Source organism: Megachile rotundata, chromosome 16, assembly GCF_050947335.1.
Source record: "Megachile rotundata isolate GNS110a chromosome 16, iyMegRotu1, whole genome shotgun sequence".
Taxonomy (NCBI): domain Eukaryota; kingdom Metazoa; phylum Arthropoda; class Insecta; order Hymenoptera; family Megachilidae; genus Megachile; species Megachile rotundata.
The window spans coordinates 8,010,236-8,033,716 of NC_134998.1; the positions used below are offsets into that span (position 1 = coordinate 8,010,236).

Below are 23,481 nucleotides of genomic sequence, written 5' to 3' on the forward strand. Positions count from 1 at the left end.
AGCGCGGGAATTTTAAAATTGCTTATGTTGATGGACGAATATTTGGTAGATTTAAGTATTATCTTTTAATATTTCTTGTTTCAGAGCATAACAATGTTCTGTAGTATACTCGTGACTGATTAGTTTTGAATTTTGTGGGGTTCAGTACAGTTTCTAGTGTAGGGTTGGAGTATAAGGACCAGATAGCGCGGGAATTTTGAATGTTCTTAATATACGGATCGTTGTAAGGACATTAAAGTACATATAAAACTATAGAAACTTGTGCAAGGAAGATAGTAACGATAAATGAAGAACAAAAAAGTGAGTAACAATAAAAATATTTTAAATAAAATATGTAAACAATTATAAACAATGTATTTATAATTTGTTACCTTAAGTTCTTTCACCTAAAACGTTACCCTCATGGGAAACTATTTACAGTAACTGTCAGCTAATTGCTCTGATATCGCTTATAATTAGTCAACTATCTCAAGGCTTTTCCTTCTCCAATTAATGATTATTATTTTTTTAAAATAGCACTTGAACATGTATACAATAAACAGATAAGTTATCAGTCCTGAGACGAGCAAAGACTAAACTATGTATGCCTATAAAATACTGAATTGAGTAAATAATTTTAGAAACTAATCTCTAAGGAATTTGCTGATACGACAAATTAAACGACTATCTAATTATAGTCGTAGGTTATTAAGCCAGCCTCAACATTCTGTCATGATGTTGCTATACTTAAACTGACTGTAAGCAAACCTAATACGATTGTAACATAATCTGACTATAACCAAACTTGATTTAAAATAACCTAACCTGATTATAACCTAATTTGACTATAACCAAACCTGAACTCAAATAACCTAACTTGTCTATAACCTAATCTGACTATAACCAAACCTAATGTAATATAACCTAACTTGATTATAACATAATCTGACTATAACCAAACTTGATTTAAAATAACCTAACCTGATTACAACCTAATCTGACTATAACCAAACTTGATTTAAAGTAACCTAACCTGATCATAACTTAATCTGACTATAACCAAACTTGATTTAAAATAACCTAACCCGATTACAACCTAATCTGACTATAACCAAACTTGATTTAAAGTAACCTAACCTGATCATAACTTAATCTGATCATAACCAAACTTAATGTAAAATAACCTAACCCGATTACAACCTAATCTGACTACAACCAAACCTGATGTAATATAATCTAACTTGATTATAACATAATCTGACTATAATCAAACTTGATGTAAAATAACCTAACCCGATTACAACCTAATCTTACTATAACCAAACTTGATGTAATATAACCTAACTTGATCATAACATAATCTGACTATAATCAAACTTGATTTAAAATAACCTAACCTGATTATAACCTAATTTGACTATAACCAAACCTGAACTAAAATAACCTAACTTGACTATAACCTAACCTGACTATAACTAAACTTGACGTAAAATAATCTAACCTGATTATAACCAAACCAGACCCCATCTAAATGAACCTAACCTTCTCAAACTTTCATTTAAAGCCAAAGTGCATTTAAAATATGCATTCTTAAGATGCATATACAGGGTGTTCAAAAAAGAAATGCTTCATTGTGACCGCGAGTGAAATTTAACGATGCATTCGCAGTTTCGCTTTCAAAACAATTTCAATTGCATCTTCGAGCGTACGAGCAGTGAATGACAAGGACGATAATTATATAGCCGATGATTATCGTTATTGTGTCACCCACATCGTTCGCGTGTATACTACTCTTCTCTCTCTCTGTTTGCATTTTAATACCTTCGTTCGGCCGCCTTTTGTGCATCATAATGAATTCGATTCGCGTCCCACGGTTGCGTCACGCCTGTTCAATAATTCAGAGACGGCTTGCAAATTTGTTACACCATTTAAGAAAACGTCTCGACTCTGCACTCGCGTTTCACCGTATGCAACACGCCGTTTTGCATACATTACCGGCATCTGCTGCTGTTTCTTAGTACGATTAACCTGATTCGCAATTAATGCTATTTCAAAACTATTTGTTTCTATGCATAATAATTTGTTTCACGTTTTGCGATGCACTTGGGGAGTTGAAGCTTGGAGATCGAATTGTACCACCCGGTATATTGCCACGAGTTATATTACCTTGTATTGGATTAACGCTCTATGACCTCGCGTCGTATTTCCACGCGTTATAATTACACGCTATGATACGTTATACCCTCGGTACCCTCGCGTTATATGGCAGTATCTCGTATTCCACGCATTATATCGCATTACAGTAAAATTTGATAACTAATGGTCAGATTATTAAAAGTTATTAAATTTTTAAATTAAGATTATTTAAATTAAATTTAGATTATTAACTTGTTGGCGAATATTTTCAACCTTTTTTAAGTTGAATCAAGTTCAGTGTTTAGTCCAGTGGTAATGATTAAGAGATTGCTAAATTGCGTGATTTTTCAAGATTAAGATAATGACGAGAATTCATAATTACGGCGCATGCCTGATATCGACTTGTAGCAGTAACAACTTCGTAAAACGCAGTCACAACCGCAGTAGCAACAGCAATCAAAAGTAACGATTAACGGAGGAGCAATACAAACAACAATCGTAAGATCAAAATTCTTCATAAAAAAATTTCAATTTCTCAAAATTCCAATTTTTCAAAATTGAAAATTCTTGTCAATATTTTAAATTCGAGATAATCGTCAAGGGTGGAAAGTTTTCAAATTACCAAAATTATCGGACTATAAAAGTTCACTCATGGTCATTAACGAGTCGCTAATTAGGAATGTAAAGCGCGCAAATACCATAAAGTTACACACCCCCAATTAGCGCGAGCTCTCTAAACAGTTCCATCAACGATCAAAAATTTCGGTCACCTCGAGAGGAAAGTTTTCGGAGCGTTCGAAAAAAGTGGAAATAAAAAAAAGAGGGAAAAAGTGCGCTGTCGCGTGGAGTTGGCGCGAGGGGCGCAGCCGCGCCGAAATTTCCTCGCCAGTCCAGCATTGACCGTCGTCCGTGTTCGCGTTTTTTTAATCCACTTTTCCCATCGGAACGCAAAATTTTGCCTTCACATGAGAACACAAGATATTGATATAAACTGAATAAAAATAATTTATGACAATTTGCATGGTCGTTAAAATGTCACATAGTTTGTGTGTGGATGGTTTAATATTTTATTTATTATAAAAAGATGTAAAATTGTAAAATTTACGAGATTTTTCAAGTTTCGTATATTGGTTGTATAAACAGTCGGTAAATTTTAGTGGTGCTTGTTTAAACAACAATTTGCAGGACAATACAGTGTAAACAATAAGGGGGATGAAGGGTGGTCGTTCGATGAGTGGTGAATTTTTAGTACTAATGCTTTTGAATTTGGAGATAACTGAAAAGGTAATAAATAAATTTGGTTTTAAATATTTCATTTTTTTTAATATTTTAAATGTTGGCTATTTTGAATTTTATATAACAACTCATTGGCACTAATTTTTTGTTTAATTTGCAACAGAAATGATTTTCACCTAAACTTCTTTTATTTCTCTCACATCTTTTATTTTCAAAAATTATTTTATTTTGAAGAATTTCAAAAATTATTCAAGCGTTATTTAAGTAGTAATATTTTTTTAATAAAAAGGAGATTTTTCTGATACTAAATTTTTTTTTTTAGTTGGTATTTAGCCTAAGTTTAAATTATGGTAGAGAATCTAATTTTTAATTCTTTAATTACTCACCCTATTTCGATTTCTGTATGCACCACCCCTTTATTTTGTCACTGCAGAGTATATTGCAAATAATCCTCAATAACGTGGTATGTCTGATCAACCGCTTGTTGCATGCACTACAGGTAAACAAGTGGCCTCAAACCCCTCTCGTTTCAACCCTTGCACAACAACCCTGTTAGATTAATAAACAAGAGCGTCTATATTGTCAACAAAATTACTGTATTAATTTAACATTTTCTTTCGTTACTTTAGAAAATCAATTATAGCAAAGATATTCTAGGGTAGGTTAGGTTAGATCAAGGTTTTTTGTAGTAATAATGTGATAAGGCGATTTTTAGTACTTTAATAAATAAGAGTCAATATTGTTAAATTATTACTGAATTTTTAATTGAACACGTTCTTGCATTACTTTAGTAAATTAATTATAGCAGGCAGAGATATTCTCAGTTAGGTTTGGTTAGGTTAGATCAAGGTTTTTTGTAGTAATAATGTGATAAGGGGATTTTTAGTACTTTAATAAATAAGAGTCAATATTGTTCACTTATTACTGAATTTTTAATTAAACACGTTCTTGCATTACTTTAGTAAATTAATTATAGCAGAGATATTCTCAGTTAGGTTAGGTTAGGTTAAATCAAGGCTTTTGTAATAGTAATGCGATAAGAAAATTTTTAGTACTGTAACAAATAAGAGAATCAATATTATTGACAAATTTGTTACTGTATTTTTAATTGAACACTTTTTCGTTATTTTAGAAAATCAATTATAGCAAAGATATTCTCAGTTATGTTAGGTTAGGTTAGATCAATTTTGTAATAGTAATATGGTTACAGTACTTTGAGTTCAAAATTAATTGTCAACGAATACAATTTAAGTCCATGAACAATAATGAAATTCATAGACAAGTTGTGTTTCCTGTCATGTTAGGTTAGGTTATGTTAGATTATGTATTTTTTATTATAACTTATGCTAATTATATACTTTGAGTTCAAAATTAATTGTCAACGAATACAATTTAAGTCCATGAACAATAATGAAATTCATAAACAAGTTGTATTTCCTCTCATGTTAGGTTAGGTTATGTTAGATTATGTACTTTTTATTATAACTTATGCTAATTATATACTTTGAGTTCAAAATTAATTGTCAACGAATACAATTTAAGTCCTTAAACAATAATGAAATTCATAGACAATTTATGTTATTTTTTCTCATGTTAGGTTAGTTTACGCTAGAATTTAAGTCCATGAACAATAATGAAATTCATAGATAAATTGTGTTTTTTTTCTCTTGTTAGGTTAGGTTACGCCAGAAATTATTTCAATTTTCCTAAAATTTAAGTTTGAGGACTCCATCAATTTTAGTTCAAAGGATAACATAATTGATATTTGTATTATAACACAGTGCTATAGCATGATTTATTGCATGACTTAAGGCTGACAAATTGCATGGAATCTCATGGGCGCTATTAAAATAAGCATACTCGATATCACGTAAATTGATATAAGCTAAAGATATTAATAGAGGAACCGAGATAATCGATCGATGCTTAGACTACGCAGGGGACGTTTTACCATCAACTATAAATTACTTGTCTATAGCAACAATCACCTGTATACAAGCTTCTTATCAAAAAGAACTTCAATCTTTACACAATTTATTAAAATTAAATGAAACTTCTTTAAAAATATCACTTAACTACAGGGTGACTCAAAAGTTGTGGATGGGTATAAAAATTATACGACAATTTGATTGAATTGTTACTTCAAAATTATATACAATACATTTCTTATCAAAACGAAGCTCAATCTTTAAACAATTTATTAAACTTAAATAAAAATTCTTTGAAAAATCAACTATAGGGCGATTCAAAAGTTGTGGACGCCTATAAAAATTATACAATTTGATTGAATTGTCACTGCAAAGTTATATACAATACATTTCTTATCAAAACGAAGCTCAATCTTTAAACAATTTATTAAACTTAAATAAAAATTCTTTGAAAAATCAACTATAAGGCGATTCAAAAGTTGTGGACGCCTATAAAAATTATACGACAATTTGATTGAATTGTCACTTCAAAGTTATATACAATACATTTCTTATCAAAACGCAGTTCAATCTTTAAACAATTTATTAAACTTAAATAAAAATTCTTCAAAAATTCACTTAACTACAGGGCGATTCAAAAATTGTGCACACGTATGAAAATTATAGCAAGTATAATAAAATAAGAAACTTACAGAACTTTTTTAAGACACTGATTTAACAGAGACAGAAGTATTATTTGGAAATATAAATATTGAAATAAATAATATTCAAAAGCAAAAGTTCTGAATTTATTTGCTGTTTTCTCTGCAGTATATTTTCTAGAGGCAGATATCGGCCATATCAGAGAGATTTGGCATGTAGAAAATGACCCGGGATACAGCGAGAGAGGGGGGCTGGAACGTAGAGGAGGGTGAATTTGTGGAGCAAGCGAACGATGATGTCGATGCACGCAACCTTCTGATCAACGAACCGTGTCACCCCAGGTAAACCGTATCTATTAACACTCGAGATACGCCGATTTGAGGTTATGTAAATTTTCCTAACTTTCAAAATTGATTAAACAAATCACATAACGTAAATATTAAAATTTCTCATCAAACATTGTCAAGATTAAACATTCATTCTCATAATTTCCATTGCAATTCATATCAAATATATATAATATATACAATTGAATTTAAACATATATAACATCAAATATATATAACATATTTAATTGTTCAAATATAAAAAATTGTTCATTCTCATAATTTTATTCATTGCAATACATATCAAATATATATAATATATACAACTGAATTTAAACATATATGACATCAAATATATATAACATATTTTATTGTTCAAATATAAAAAATTGTTCATTCTCATAATTTTATCCATTGCAATACATATCAAATATATATAATATATACAATTGAATTTAAACATATATAACATCAAATATATATAACATATTTAATTGTTCAAATATAAAAAATTGTTCATTCTCATAATTTTATCCATTGCAATTCATATCAAATGTATATAATATATACAACTGAATTTAAACATATATGACATCAAATATATATAACATATTTAATTGTTCAAATATGAAAAATTGTTCTCCCTCATAATTTTATCCATTGCTATTCACATCAAATATATATAATATACAACTGAATTTAAACATATATAACATCAAATATATATAACATATTAAGTAGTCATTTTAATACTAGAACTACCAACCAGTCAAAATGACTGATTTCAGATTTCTAATTTTATTATTGTGATTTTATGGAAATGTCTGTCACATTTTGTTAAGATAAAAACTAGTTCTATATGTTACTTGATGCTTTAGTATTTATTTTTCATTCTTCTTTAATGTCGGTAGTCCTAGTATTAAATTCGTAAGTTATTCAAACTTGAAAGATCAGCTGTAAAAACCGAGCATATGCCGTAGAAAAGAAGCCGCACCGAGAGTCCTCCGTCGGGTGGATTCGCGTTGTAAACAAAATCGAGGGTTGCGAGGGGTGAGGAGCGCAAGTGGAGGGGACAGGGACACCTCCGGGTGGTGCGAGACTGCGAGGTGTCCGTAGTACTCGTCAGTAGCACGGCGGTCACAGATCCTTTCGGAACTGAAAAGCTGCCTGAACGCGACCTCTGTCCTCAACATTCTGTCTGTGAACTCTGCGTCAACAACGTGCTTGAAGTCCGTCCCCAGTGACCGCGTTGCTTTTGTATTTTAACTTGCGAGTGGCGAGTTTGAGGCTGGAAGGTGGATCAAGAGTTAATCCCTGAAGAGGTCCCTTGATCGATCGAGTATCCAAGACTGATCGCGATGTCAACGTTACACCGGTCGTTGACACAGTTGCCGGGTTGAAATTCGGACTTGTGTGCTCCAGTTTCTGATCAAAGGACGTTGTCGAGGATCGAGGATGAAGGCGGAAGGCAACAACGGCTACCTTAGTGTCATCACCGAACAGAACGAGATCACCGGTGTGGCCGGCCAGGAGACACCTGCTGCTAATACTCTTCAAGTAAGGCGGTATTATTATGTGGGATCTTGGAAAGATAATTATAGTAACATTTCATTCAAGATTTTGTGCGTGTATATATTGTTTTGAGTATGATGGATGACTTGGGTGATGCTGAGTAGTTTGATGTACAAATGAAATGAATGAAATTGGCAAACTTTGTATGAGTAATTCTAACTTCATCTATGTCATTTTGATCTTCTTCGGACTAACCTCAAGTGAACGCAATTTGAGTAGACCTAACCTGACTTTAGTGCAACTGCTTCTGGTCTAGTTTTAATGTAACTTGATTTAATATGAATTTGACTTAATCTAAGTTGAGCTAGTATAATGCTGAGTGAACCGAATTCAATTTAACTTTGCCTAACTTAACTGTAATTCAGCTATTTCTGATTTAGGTTTAATACGACTTAATGTAATTTCAATTTGACTTAATCTAACTTGACTTAACTTTACCCAACCTAACTTTAATTCAACTACTTCTGATCTAGGTTTAATACGACTTAATGTAATTTCAATTTAACTTAATCTAACTTGACTTAACTTTACCCAACCTAACTTTAATTCAACTACTTCTGATCTAGGTTTAATACGACTTAATGTAATTTCAATTTGACTGAATCTAACTTGACTTAACTTTACCCAACCTAACTTTAATTCAACTACTTCTGATCTAGGTTTAATATGACTTAATGTAATTTCAATTTGACTGAATCTAACTTGACTTAACTTTACCCAACCTAACTTTAATTCAACTACTTCTAATTTAGGTTTAATATGACTTAATGTAATTTCAATTTGACTTAACCTAACTTGACTTAGTATAATTTTGAGTTAACCTAACTGAACTTAAACTAGTTCTAACCTGACCTAATTTAGTCTAATCTTAAGATAACTTAGCATAATGTATCCTCAATTTGAATGAACTTAATATGAACTAGTACAATCCTCACTGAGCCAAACTAAACTTAAATTAAGTCGACCTAACTGTAATTCAGTTTCTGGTGTAGTTTTAACATAACCTAATCTGATCTGAATTTAACCTAACTTGACATAATATAATCTTGAGTGAACCTAACTAAATTTAAACTAATTCTAACTTCATGCAATGTAGTTTAATTCTAATATAGCATAGAATAATATAACCTTAATCTATCCTAACCTCATCCACTCTAGTTCAATTTTAACTTAGCCTAGAATAATATAACCTTGATCTAACCTAACCTTATCCAATCTAGTCTAATTTTAACGTAGCCTAAAATAATAAAACCTCAATCCATCCTAACCTTACCCAATCTAGTCTAAATTTAACGTAGCCTAAAATAACATAACCTTAATCTATCCTAACCTTAACTAATCTAGTTTAATTTTAACGTAGCTTGGAATAACATAACCTTAATCTATCCTAACCTAACCTATTCTAATCTAATTTTAACGTAACCTAGAACAACATAACCTTAATCTGTCCTAACCTTAACTAATCTAGTCTAATTTTAACGTAGATTGGAATAATTTAACCTTAATCCATCTTAACCTTACCTATTCTAGTCTAATTTTAACATAACCTAGAATAAAATAACCTTAATCTATCCTAACCTTAACTAATCTAGTCTAATTTTAACGTAGATTGGAATAATTTAACCTTAATCCATCCTAACCTTACCTATTCTAGTCTAATTTTAACATAACCTAGAATAACATAACCTTAATCTGTCCTAACCCTACCTAATCTAGTCTAATTTTAACGTAGCTTGGAATAATGTAACCTTAATCCATCCTAACCTTACTTATTCTAGTCTAATTTTAACGTAACCTAGAATAACATAACCTTAATCTATCCTAACCTTACCTAATCCAGTCTAATTTTAACAGAACCCAGAATAATATAACCTTAACCCATTCTAACCTTACCTAATCTACTCTAATATTAACATAGCCCAGAATAATATAACCTTAACCCATTCTAACCTCACCTAATCTATTCTAATATTAACACAGCCCAAAATAATATAACCTTAAACCACTCTAACCTAACCTAATCCCAATAAACCCAATAAACTCTTTGCTGCCAAATGCGAATTTTATAAAATATAAATGTATCCCTAAAAAGTTGGAATCTGAACATAACAACGTAATAAACATTTCGATGTAAGGTTACATATGGTCCTCATGGAAGCACAACAACAGTTCTCCAGCAAGCGGAGAACAGTCGAAGGCCGAGTGGTGGAATGGCACGGACCATGTCCATCAGCCGTAGACGAAGAGAACCAGCTAGCAGGCATCAATTGCTCGGTGTTCTGGCTGTCACTCTTCTCGCCACTTGTCTCTTCATTCTTCTGTTGTTGGCGTTGAACGCGAGCCGCGAATGCGTGCAGGAACTACGTAAGTCGAATCAATGCCGAACGATACGGTTAACTCGCGTAATCTAATTAATTAAACGCCCGACGATGAGGGGCTTAAGCATGCTACAATGTGGCTAGTGTAAAGCCTAGGTGTTAGACCGCCATTACGCTGAGCGGATTATGGCTGCAATTGGACTAGGAAACTAGCTTCAAATCGAATGGAGTCTTTAGTCTCAAATAGAACTAATTTTTAATCCCAAATAGAGTCAAGCTTTAGATGAAGAGTCTGCGCGTCGCAATTCCACGCGTCGTAATTCCACTCATTATTAATTTCACGCGTCGTAATTCCACTCATTATTAATTTCACGCGTCGTAATTCCATGCGTCGTAATTCCACGCGTCGTAGTCCCACGCGTTGTAGTTTCACACGTTATTAATTCCACACGTTATTAATTCCACGCGTCGTAATTCCTCGCGCTGTAATACCACGCGCTGTACTTCTACGCTTTGTAATCCCACGCACCATAATTCTACGCGTCGTAATTCCACCCGTCGTAATTCCACGCGTCGAAGTCCCACGGGTTGTAGTTCCACACGTTGTACTTCCACGCGTTATTAATTCCACGCGTCGTAATTCCATGCGTCGTAATTCCACGCGTTGTAGTTCCACACGTTATTAATTCCACGCGTCGTAATTCCATGTGCCGTAATTCCTCGCGCTGTAATACCACGCGCCATACTTCTACGCGCTGTAATTCTACGCACCATAATTCTACGCGTTGTAATTCCACGTGTTGTAATTCCATGCGTCGTAATTCCACGCGTCGTAGTTCCACGCGTTATAATTCCACGCGTCATAGTTCCACGCACCATAATTTTACGCGTCGTAATTCCACGTGTTGTAATTCCCTCGCGTCGTAATTCCATGCGTCCTAATTCCACGCATCGTAGTTCCACGCGTTATAATTCCACGCGTCATAGTTCCACGCGTCATTAATTCCCACGCACCGTAATTCCCCGCGCTGCAATACCACGCGCCATAATCTCTTCGTAGGAAAAGTAGCGTTTTCGAGAGATCAAAGGAGTGTCGCCTCTCGTTTACTCTATGCTTCAGATCTAAACAAAATTTCTACGTTGACGATTCCATCGTTTCGAAAATTAATCAATTTGTAATTTGGAGTTTGAAGGTTTGTAGACCTGCAAATCTAAATTTGAGAATTTTTGTATTTCCAAATTCGCAAAGACGAAATCTAAGTGCAAGGACTATGAGACAATATGGGTCCCATGATGATGCATCTAGTAATTTTGCGCGCGAAATTCAAATGAAGCAAACGCTCCAGCGACGATTGTGTTCGATGCAATTCTAATTAACAGAGAAATTTCGAGAATGTTAATGGAGAGGATATTGGCCCTCGATGTTGAGCGAAACAGAACAGAAAACCCCGGGAACTTTTAGCGTAAAGTTTGGCCCGCTTTCGTCCGCCTCCATCTTCCATTTCCGGCGAGGTACAGAGTTTAATTACAACTTTACAGGACACCGCGAAGAAAGTTGCAGAAAACAGCTCGTCCCGTGAAATTGCTCCAGGGAATATCATTCTTTCCTGCGGTTTAATCTTGGTTACAAGCCATTAAAGTTTCATTTCGCAGTTCACGTGTTTCCGTAAATTTCATTTATCTTTCTTTGCAAATCGCCGGGGACCTGCTCTATTTATTTAAAATTCTTACGAGGAATTTTGTTATCTTTCGAGAATATTTTTTTATATCTCTGAAAGTGCATACTGAAAATATTCAAGATGTTAATTTTGTCAAGGTGCTTTTCAGTTTGTTCGGGCTTAGAAATTTGACAACTTAGTATGGTTGCGCAAGGGAGAAAAATATTGAAAATAGAAAGTCAAAATGATCAATCAAGTCGAAAGGAGTCGAGGCTATCAAGTTCCACTGCTCGAAAAGGTCGACGTTACCTCATAACCGCCCATCATGGTATTAATCGTTCCACTGACGTCCATGAACGATCCATCAAAATTTCGAAATTTTCGTGTTGCGCTAATTCAGTTTTTAATCAGACTAAACATACTAAATATAACAATATTTACAGAAGGGGTTTGAGTTCAAATTAACTTGGTGCATTATTTTGAGGTTAAGTACACAAAATATTTAGTAGAACGCCATGACATAAATATTCACGTGCTGTCTTTGTACTAATTCAGTTTTTAATCAGATTAAACATAATGAATATAACAATGTTTACAGAAGAGGCTTCGGTTCAAATTAACTTGGCACCATTATTTTGAGGTTAAGTACACAAAATATTTAGTAGAATGCCATGACATAAATATTCACGTGCTGTCATTGTACTAATTCAGTTTTTAATCAGATTAAACATAATAAATATAACAATGTTTACAGAAGAGGCTTCGGTTTAAATTAACATGGTACCATTATTTTGAGGTTAAGTACACAAAATGTTTAGTAGAACGCCATGACATAAATATTCACGTGTTGTCATTGTACTAATTCAGTTTTTAATCAGATTAAACATAATGAATATAACAATGTTTACAGAAGAGGCTTCAGTTCAAATTAACATGGTACCATTATTTTGAGGTTAAGTACACAAAATATTTAGTAGAACGCCATGACATAAATTTTGCAAGTGTTAAAGTCCCCCTGTTTGAACAAGTTAACAATAAACAGTCTGAAAGCACGCATTGTTCGTGAAGAGAAATTGAAACCGTATGTAGGTCTGTGTTTTAAGTGCGCAAGTTTTTACCGCAGCCTGTTCAAAGAGGGTTTTTAATTAACACAGGTCTGCAAACCATCAAACGATCCAAAGGAGTCATTGTGTCTCGATAATGGCGTATATGTTCGAACATTTCGAACACTTTTTTGCGACGCTTGTGCCGGATGTTTTGAAGGCAGAAGTAATAAAGGCGTGTAATTGAGACATGCATCTTTCACGCGTACGTGTAAAGCTGTATTTTATACACAGTATGTCGAAAAAGTAACGGAACTTTTTAAATTTGAGAAAAAGTAGCGAAATCTATTAAAATGTGTTATCTGAAAATAGTTTACCTCCCTTACAAAACACAAGAATCATTATTAAAATTGATTATTATTATTCTTATTATTATTTTTATTTTTCATGTGTCGTAATTCCACGAGTCGTAATTCCATGCGCCGTAATTCCTCGCGCTGTAATACCACGCGCCGTACTTTTACACGCTGGAATTCCACGCACCATAATTCTACGCGTTGTAATTCCACGCGTTGTAATTCCATGCGTTAGTAATTCCACGCGTCGCAATTCTATGCGTCGTAATTCCTCGCGTCGTAGTCCCACGCGTCGTAATTCCACGCGTTATTAATTCCACGCGTCGTGATTCCACGCGTTATTAATTCCACGCGTCGTAATTCCACGCGTTATTAATTCCACGCACCGTAATACCACGCGCCGTACTTCTACGCGCCGTAATTTCACGCGTTATTAATTCCACGCGTCGTAATTCCACGCGTTATTAATTCCACGCGTCGTAATACCACGCGCCGTACTTCTACGCGCCGTAATTTCACGCATCATAATTCTACGCGTCGTAATTCCACGCGTTGTAATTCCATGTTTTATTAATTCCACGCGTCGCAATTCCATGTGTCGTAATTCCTCGCGTCGTAGTCCCACGCGTCGTAATTCCACGCGTTATTAATTCCACGCGTCGTAATTCCACGCGTTATTAATTCCACGCGTTGTAATTCCACGCGTTATTAATTCCACGCGTCGTAATTCCACGCGTTATTAATTCCACGCGTCGTAATTCCACGCGTTATTAATTCCACGCGCCGTAATACCACGCGCCGTACTTCTACGCGCCGTAATTTCACGCGTTATTAATTCCACGCGTCGTAATTCCACGCGTTATTAATTCCACGCGTCGCAATTCCATGTGTCGTAATTCCTCGCGTCGTAATTCCACACGCTATTAATTCCACGCGTCGTATTTCCACGCGTCGTTATTCAACGCGTTATTAATTCCATGCGTCGTAATTTCATGCGCCGTAATTCCTCGCGCTGTAATACTACGCGTCATACTTCTACGCGCTGTAATTCCACGCACCATAATTCTACGTATTGTAATTCCACGCGTTATTAACTTCATGCATCGCAATTCCATGCGTCGTAATCCCACGCTTTGTAGTTCCACGCGTTGTAATTCCACGCGTCTTAGTTCCACTCGTTATTGATTCTACGCGTCGTAATTCCACGCACCGTAATTTCCCGCGTTGCAATACCACGCGCCGTAATCTCTTCGTAGAAAGAGAAGTCCAAGAAGCTGTGACTAGGGTGTTTGATTCCACAAAACGACATAAAAAAATCTATATTATCGTTGTGTGAGCCTAGTGATATATTGATGCGAATGTATTTTGTATAAAAAAATTCATTCTGGCAAAATAACTTTGTATTTAAGAAGTTCCGTTATTTTTCTGACATACTGTTTCAACAACACTTTTGAGCGAGTTCTAAAAATTTTTAAAACGCGACGATATACATGATGATGAGATAAAATACTTTTTTCAGATCCAAACGTTTGCATGACAGAGGAGTGCGTCAGAACAGGTAATATTAAAGTTGTTATTTATTGGATTTTATTGCGAAGTATTAAAAATGGAGATTGAAATAGCAGAGGCAAATATCCGGAAACAGAATCGGATCAAATGTGATTGGTGGTCGAGGAGAATTGCAATGTCCCTCGTCGCGTGCCACACACAAATACGCATGCACACTCGTTAATCAGATTAACTGTTCCCCAGGGAATTGCCTGTTGACCGAGCAGCCAGCTGACTGCAACTCGATTTTCGTTCCTCCACAAATTCCCTGACTCGAGCTGCAGCGTGCGCTGCGGTTTAATCGCTGCAAACGCGGTCAAACGTGTAACTTTATTTCATTGTTTGAAAATTTATCTTTGGGGAATATATTCATTGTCGTGAATAATTGAATTAAAATTCTTCAGATTTCATATTTTACCTTTTTAAAAGTTATACATTTACGTTTAATAAATTTTTCAAATTTCACATTTTGTTTTTTCTTAGACTTCCACTTTTTAATTCTTAATTTTTCCAAATTTCTATATTTCAGATTTTTTTTTTTTAAATTTTTCCTAGTTTCACAATTTGTAAATTCAGTTTGTATCAGCAAAGAGTTAAAATAACAAAATGCACAATAAATATTTTAAGAAAAATCATGAAGAGCATAGATCATCAAAATCATAATCCTTAGAAAAAATATAGAAAGCATACAAGAAAATCTCTGGAAGTTTCAAAGTGATGTTATTAGTGCCAGGGACAATTTATCGAATATCAAATTAATTGGGAAACCGCAACGAGCTTCGTTAAAGTATTTTCACTCGATTAAATGGTGATATTAACTCTGGAGTAATTAAGTGATATATCGAAGGGTTGATAGCTCGAACCAATCAAATTACCCTGTTACATTACATATTTTAATAAAAAAAAAAATTCATTCCTATGTTTTCTAAAATGTCTCCAAATATTAAGTTGCAAAATATTTTGAAATCACGAATATTGCAAATTATTTCACGTCTGCAGACCTTCGATGCCTCGACGCTTTCCCCGTATATTTTTTCACTGTTTATGTTGTCGAGTTTGTCCTTTCCCTTCACTGAAACTGAAATTCAATTTCCTGCCTGTGATAGCGCAATTTTATGTGCTTGTGTCAATATCAGCTTCACAATTTAATCTCAACATGTTTGTCAATACCCTTGTACAGGAGTAAGGTTGGGAAATTCTGACGTTACACAAAGAAAACAATTATTAAATATTTCTCTTGGAAAATTGATTGTTTCATTAAAAATTTAATAACGCTAGGAAATTGAATGTTAAAATAAAATTAGTCTTCTATCAATCATACTAGTTGCACGGTTGTAATAATAAGATTAAAAATAATAACTACTGTGCTGAATGAAATTTTTAGGTATGGAATCTATAAGTTAGATAGATAAAATATGTAAAAACACAGAGACAGAGACACAGAGTCAGGAGACAGAGACACAGAGACAGAGACAGAGACACAGAGACAGAGAAACGGAGACATGGAGACAGAGACAGAGACACAGAGACAGAAACACAGAGACAGAGACACAGAGACAGAGACACAGAGACAGAGACATAGAGACAGAGACACAGAGACAGAGACAGAGACAGAGACAGAGACAGAGACAGAGACAGAGACAGAGACAGAGACAGAGACAGAGACAGAGACACAGAGACAGAGACACAGAGACAGGGACACAGAGACAGAGACACAGAGGCAGAGACACAGAGACAGACACACAGAGATAGAGACACAGAGACAGAGACATAGACACAGAGACACATGCTATTTCACATAAAAAAAGAAAATAAACATCCACATAATTAAATTTCAGCCGCCAGTCTCTTATCAGCGATGGATCGAACAGCAGCACCTTGCGTCAATTTCTTCCAATACGCCTGTGGCACTTGGAATCGTCTCCACGTTATACCAGAAGACCGTAGCTCGATCAGCACCTTCGAAGTCTTGGCAGACCAACTGCAGGTGATCCTGAAGAGGGTACTAGAGGAGCCACCGAACGACCAAGACAACAACGCCACCCTGAAGGCGAAGATGTTCTACAAATCTTGCATGGACATCCGTGGGTACACCGAAAATTCTTCCTGAAATCATTTCTAATTCCCGTTTGAATCAAGATAGTTATGGTGGACTCTTTTTATATTGCTGATTAAACGAGGTCCTATCCATATAAATCATCATACGCAAATTAACGCTTTACTACATTGGTATAGAAGGGTTATGTTGAATATGAGATGTACGTTGGCGTGTTGAGTGCTACATGCTGAGATTACAAGCGTTGCGAACTATAAGCTGAGATCCCTATACGTTGAGAACAATAAGCGCTGAGATACCTATGCGTTGAGATCCCTGTGCGCTGAGACTATTAAGAGTTGAGATCCCTGCGCGCTGAGACTATTAAACGTTGAGATCCTTGTGCGCTGAGACCACTATGCGCTGTGTGACGGCGCGTTGGATCTCTACATGCTGCATCACTATACGTTGTATCCCCACGCGCTAAGATCTCCACGCGCTGAGATCCCCACGCGCTGAAATCTCTACGCGCTGATATCCCCACGCGCTGAGATCCTCACGCGCTGATATCCCCACGCGCTGAGATCCTCACGCGCTGATATCCCCACGCGCTGATATCTCTACGCGCTGAGATATTCACGCGCTGATATCTCTGCGCGCTGAGACCCCCACGCGCTGATATCTCCACGCGCTGAGATCCTCACGCGCTGATATCCCCACGCGCTAATATCTCTACGCGCTGACATCCTCACGCGCTGATATCTCTGCGTGCTGAGACCCCCACGCGCTGAGATCCTCACGCGCTGAGACCCCCACGCGTTGAGATCCTCACGCGCTGATATCTCCACGCGCTGATATCTCCACGCGCTGATATCTCTACGCGCTGATATCTCTGCGCGCTGAGATCCTCACGTGCTGATATCCCCACGCGCTGATATCTCTACGCGCTGAGATCTTCACGCGCTGAGACCCCCACGCGCTGAAATTCTCACGCGCTGAAATTCTCACGCGCTGATATCCCCACGCGCTGATATCTCTACGCGCTGAGATCTTCACGCGCTGAGACCCCCACGCGCTGAGATTCTCACGCGCTGATATCCCCACGCGCTGATATCTCCACGCGCTGACATCCCTACGTGTTGATATCCCTATGCGCAGAGATACCCACGCACTAATTCTCCCCACGCGCCAATGACATTTTTCTACAGTCCCGTTCATAGCAATATATTGAGAGTTCACCATAAAACCCCTAAGTAGATTACAACATTGACAACGTTTCATCGCTCCTATATAACTATACAGTTGGTTCCTCATAAAATATCCCAATTTCTTATCTGCACAGCTCGTATCAGGGAAATCGGCGATCTCCCGCTGAAAAAGACACTGGAATATCTTGGTGGTTGGCCAGTGGTGGTAGGACCATCCTGGAAACCACCACCGTATTCCGTGGAGGTACTTCTGGGTCGACTTCGTGGCGAATACAACGAGGGAGTGCTACTAGAACAATGGGTCGGTCCTGATGACAAGAACTCCTCGGCCAACATCCTCCAGGTGCGCCGGCAAAGTAAGGCCCCTTGGTCGACGACTGCATAATATAAAGATGCGAATAATTATACAGGCTGAGTCGCTGTAAACCGTCATGTAAAATACTTAGTAATCTTAGTAATTTAGTATTCAGAAATGCTTTCCCTAAAAACCGCAAAGAAATGTCCTACTTTTAATATACGTCCAAAGAAGAGATTTAAAATTGTTATCATTGAACAATTAATTGATACTTCGTTTACACAAAGAAGGAAAAAGTACAGTGTTCAATTTTTTTGTAGTTGGATCAAATGCAACTGGCGTTACCTAGTAGGGACTACTACCTGAAGAAGAACAGCGAGTCCGAACTGAAGGCGTATCACCGTTACATGACGAACGTAGCCGTACTCCTCGGAGCTAATCCCCAAACCGCAGCCGTGGAGTTCGAGCGCGTGATAGTTCTCGAAAAGCAATTAGCCAACGTAAGAATTTAATTAAGACGACTGTTGACATCTCGAGTAATTTCAGATTAAACTTCACAAGTTCATTACAACTCCAGGCATCCATGCCCGAGGCAGACAGGCACGACACCTCCGCCATTTACAGAAAGTTGACGCTGCGCGAGTTGCAGCGAGAGATCCCGCAACTGAAGTGGATTGAGTACCTTCAAGAGTTCATCAGCGCTCCAATCACCGACGAAGAACCGATCGTCGCGTACGCCATGCCGTATTTCGTTCAAATGGGCCGCATTGTGCAAAGAACGAACCGTCGGACACTGCATAATTATATACTCTGGAGACTAGTCATGTCGATCATGCCGCATATGATAGACGAATACCAGCAGAAACGGGTCGAGTTTCGCAAAATACTGCTGGGGATATTGAGCGAGAGGAACAGGTGGTCGCAGTGCGTTGATTGGACCAATAAGAAGCTGGGGATGGCTGTGGGCGCACTTTTTATTCGAGATAACTTCAATCATGATAGCAAGGTAAATTAGTGGAGGGACTTCGTTGGTAAATTGAGGGAAGTTAGAAATGATGGGACTGGAAGTTTATAGTGGACTCTTGTTATATAGCCAGTTGTATAAGGAATTTTAGGTATTAGGATAGCGGTTGTGTAATGGTTCGTTAGGGCACTGGTGAGGCTCTAAATGTCTTTGCATTGATTTTCCATGTGTTGGATTTCTACACGCTAAAATTCCTACGCATCGACTTTCTACGCGCTGAGATCTCTACGCCCCACATTTTTACGCGTAGAGATATTTATACGTTGGATTTCTATGCGCTGGGTCCCTATGCGCAGGGGTACCTATGCGCCGAATTTTTACGCGTTGAGATCCCCACACGTTGGGACACCCTGCGCTGAGATCTCCACGCGCTGAGACCCCCACGCGCTGGGATCCTCACGTGCTGATATCTCTACGCGCTGAGATCCCCACACGCTGAGATCTCCACGCGCTGAGTTCCCCACGCGTTGGGATCTTCACGCGTTGAGACCCCCACGCGCCGAGATCCCCACGCGCTGAGATCCCTATGCGTCGAGATCCCTACGCGCTGAGATCTCCACGCGCTGAGTTCCCCACGCGCTGGGATCTCCACGCGTTGAGACCCCCACGCGCCGAGTTCCCCACGCGCTGAGACCTCCACGCGCTGAGACCCCAACGCGTCAAGATCCCTACGCGTTGAGTTCCCCACGCGCCGAGTTCCCCACGCGCTGAGACCTCCACGCGCTGAGACCCCAACGCGCCGAGATCCCCACGCGCTGAGATCCTCACGTGCTGATATCTTTACGCGCTAAGATTCCCACGCCCTGAGATCCCCACGCGCTGAGATCCCTATGCGCCGAGATCCCCACGCGCCGAGATCCCTACGCGCTGCGTCACTACGCGTTGTATCCCCACGCGCTGAGACCCGTACGCGTTGTGTGTCGATGTGTTGGATCTCTCTGCGCTGCATCACTACGCATTATATCTCCATGCACTCTATTCCTACGCACTATACACCTGCGCATTGAATCCTTACGCGGTCAGCTACTATTCATCAAATCCCTACATGTCGTACAACGTCACACCATATTACTACGGACGATACATTCCACTCACTCTTGTTTCCATTTCAGGAAACAGCACTAGAGATGATCCGCACCATACGCGAAGCATTTAACGAATTATTAGCGGAAAATCACTGGATGGACGACGAGACTAGAGCGGTCGCTAAAAGCAAAGCTGACTCCATGAACGAGAGAATTGGGTATCCCGAGTTTTTGAAGGACCCCGTGGAACTGTCAAAGGAATACGTAGTGGTACATAACTTGATCACACTTAAATTGTTATTCTTCAACATTTTCTATAATGTATCATGTCTTGATGTTCACAAATCATATTCTTAACTAGTGTCTTCCTTTTAACTGTACAGTTGAATATAACTGAGGACCATTTCCTGGAGAACGTGTTAGCCGTGCTGAAATACGACGCTTATCATAATCTACAGAAACTGCGGAAGCCAGTTGATAAGAACAAATGGTCCACGGAGCCGGCTGTTGTGAACGCCTTCTACAATCCCAATACGAACGACATCGGTAAGTTGGATGCCTGTATCTACCATTCCGATGAGGTCTGATTTGCACATTTAAATATTTATGCTATGCCATTAGAGCTCGTTGCTCTTGTGAAATTCACGATGTCTCAATAGTTTGCTCTTAGGTTGCTATGGGTACCTATAAGGACTTCGAATTTAAGATGCAACGTAGACTCTTGCAAATTATAAATGGGAAGAGGTCCGCTTAGAATTTTAGCATTTAGGTGAAATCTAAGACTGATCTAAGTAAACCTAGAGAAATCTTGACTTAGGCTGTTAGGGCTTTATGTTAAATGGTCCTCTTATGCCTTCTATGAATTATGAAGAGTATTTTGTGAATTTTAATTATGGTTCATACAAATTTTGTTATAGTTTTCCCAGCCGGCATTCTCCAACCGCTTTTCTACTCCCAGCACTTCCCCAAATCCCTGAACTACGGCGGCATCGGTGTAGTGATAGGTCACGAGATCACCCACGGCTTCGACGACAAAGGCCGCCAGTTCGACAAAGACGGCAACATGATGCAATGGTGGAACGATGCCACGGTAAGGGCTTTCAGGCAAAGGGCTCAGTGCATCGTGGATCAATACTCCAGATACACGTTGCAAGAAGTCAATTTGCACATCAACGGCAGGATGACGCAGGGGGAGAACATCGCCGATAACGGAGGACTCAAACAATCCTTTAGGGTGACGTATTAATCACTCGATTATGCTAAGTACCTAAATCGACGTACTAACGACAGTGTTATATTCAAGGCGTACAAGAAGTGGGTGTCCATACACGGGGAGGAGCCACTACTGCCCGGCGTGAACCTAACTCACGATCAGCTGTTCTTCCTGAACTATGCTCAGATCTGGTGCGGTTCGATGAGACCGGAGGACGCACTGACGAAGATACGAAGCAGCGTGCACTCTCCGGGTCCTATACGGGTCCTGGGACCCTTGTCCAACAGCGAGGACTTCGCCAGGGCGTTTGACTGCCCCCCGGGCTCGCCCATGAACCCTACGCACAAGTGCAGTGTGTGGTGAGTCCTCCCGTTTGAGACATAACGTTCCTGGGTCATTACTGATGGTAGTTGACTATTAGCCTAACCTCCTTCAGCCTAACTGATTAACCTCTCCCTTTAGCCTAGCTGATGGTAGTTGACTATTTAGCCTAACCTCCTTCAGCCTAACTGGTTTACCGATTCTTTTAGCCTAACTGATGGTAGTTGACTATTAGCCTAACCTCCTTCAGCCCAACTGATTTACTCCTTCCTTTAGCCTAGCTGATGGTAGTTGACTACTTAGCCTAACCTCCTTCAGCCTAACTGACTAACACCTTCCTTTAGCCTAGCTGATGGTAGTTGACTACTTAGCCTAACCTCCTTCAGCCTAACTGACTAACGCCTTCCTTTAGCCTAGCTGATGGTAGTTGACTATTTAGCTTAACCTCCTTCAGCCTAACTGATTAACCCCTTCCTTTAGCCTAACTGATGGTAGTTGACTATTTAGCCTAACCTCCTTCAGCCTAACCGATTTACCCCTTCCTTTAGCCTAGCTGATGGTAGCTGACTATTTAGCCTAACCTCCTTCAGCCTAACTGATGGTAGTTGGCTATTTAGCCTAACCTCCTTCAGCCTAACTGACTTACCCCTTCCTTTAGCCTAACTGATGGTAGTTGACTATTTAACCTAACCTCCTTCAATTCGATGTTAGCTTCCTGTTGACTTGAACTTGTATCCTAATATTAATTTTGACAAATTTCTGAATAAGCACAATTGATGTTGCAGGTAATACCGAAGAGTATGAAAGCATCGTGTCATACTAGGCAAATTAGTTCAGCTCGTGTTCGTTGTTAACCATGATGACGCCACCAAAGACTCGTTTCATTTCCTCGTGGTACATCGTGGTGTGGTTCCAGCGACTGGGAACGCGGAGTTTAAAAGAGTTGTATCAGTGTGCGTGTGCGTGTAAAAGTTACATGTTGTATATACAAGATTTTAATCGTATGCATAATCGTTTCTGTGTGCTTCAGCTCGTCGTGGACGAGTCTAATAAATTTTTCGATGAAAATTTGTGGTTTCTTCCTTCCTCTTTTGTTAGGACGTTCGCTGTGTGCCGGGACGTTCGAAGGGCGGCGACTTCACACGCGATGTCGCGTGATCGGATGTTATTGTAGAGGTGATCTTCCACGCGATATCGCGTGATCGGACATTTTGTAGAGGTGATCTTCCACGCGATATCGCGTGACCGGACATTTTGTAGAAGTTCACGCGATATTGCGTGTTGGGATGTTTAACGTGAATGATCGAGTAACAGAACGTTTTTCTAATAAATTGGTGATGTAGTAGTTTTTTAATAAGATGGAAGGGTATAAAAAAGTTGCGAACAATGAAGTATTTGTTGAAAGATTTATTCTATATTGGAACATATCATCCATACATAGCACGGTCAAAACCGATCTCGCATTTTTGTTTTCATGTAAAAAAGGTGGAAATAAAAATAATATACAACAGACAGAAGGGCTCTCCCTTTTTCTCTTTCTCTCACTTTGCGTAATATATCACTTTACCTTACTGGCTACACGCATTTACACAAATGTTTATACAACGTTATGTACAAC

General features: G+C 38.1%; 1 protein-coding gene across 4 annotated transcripts; it reads left to right on the forward strand.

The window, feature by feature from the left end:
- The first annotated feature begins 169 nt into the window (after nt 1-169).
- Nucleotides 170-22,931, forward strand: LOC100875184 (neprilysin-1). Of its 4 annotated transcripts, none has more exons than XM_012283914.2 (14): nt 170-300; nt 6,090-6,262; nt 7,228-7,804; nt 9,955-10,183; nt 14,714-14,752; nt 16,581-16,826; nt 18,120-18,328; nt 18,601-18,780; nt 18,858-19,286; nt 20,417-20,599; nt 20,713-20,875; nt 21,247-21,563; nt 21,633-21,901; nt 22,649-22,931. In XM_012283914.2, exons 3-14 carry the CDS (start codon nt 7,703-7,705, stop codon nt 22,650-22,652), a joined length of 2,370 nt encoding a protein of 789 aa, XP_012139304.2. In that variant the 5' UTR covers nt 170-300; nt 6,090-6,262; nt 7,228-7,702; the 3' UTR covers nt 22,653-22,931. The 4 variants fall into 4 exon arrangements, with proteins under 4 accessions (XP_012139304.2, XP_076397020.1, XP_076397022.1 ...); XM_076540905.1 differs by having other exon boundaries at nt 7,233-7,804; XM_076540907.1 differs by lacking the exon at nt 170-300 and adding an exon at nt 2,596-2,613.
- The last annotated feature ends 550 nt before the right edge of the window (nt 22,932-23,481 follow it).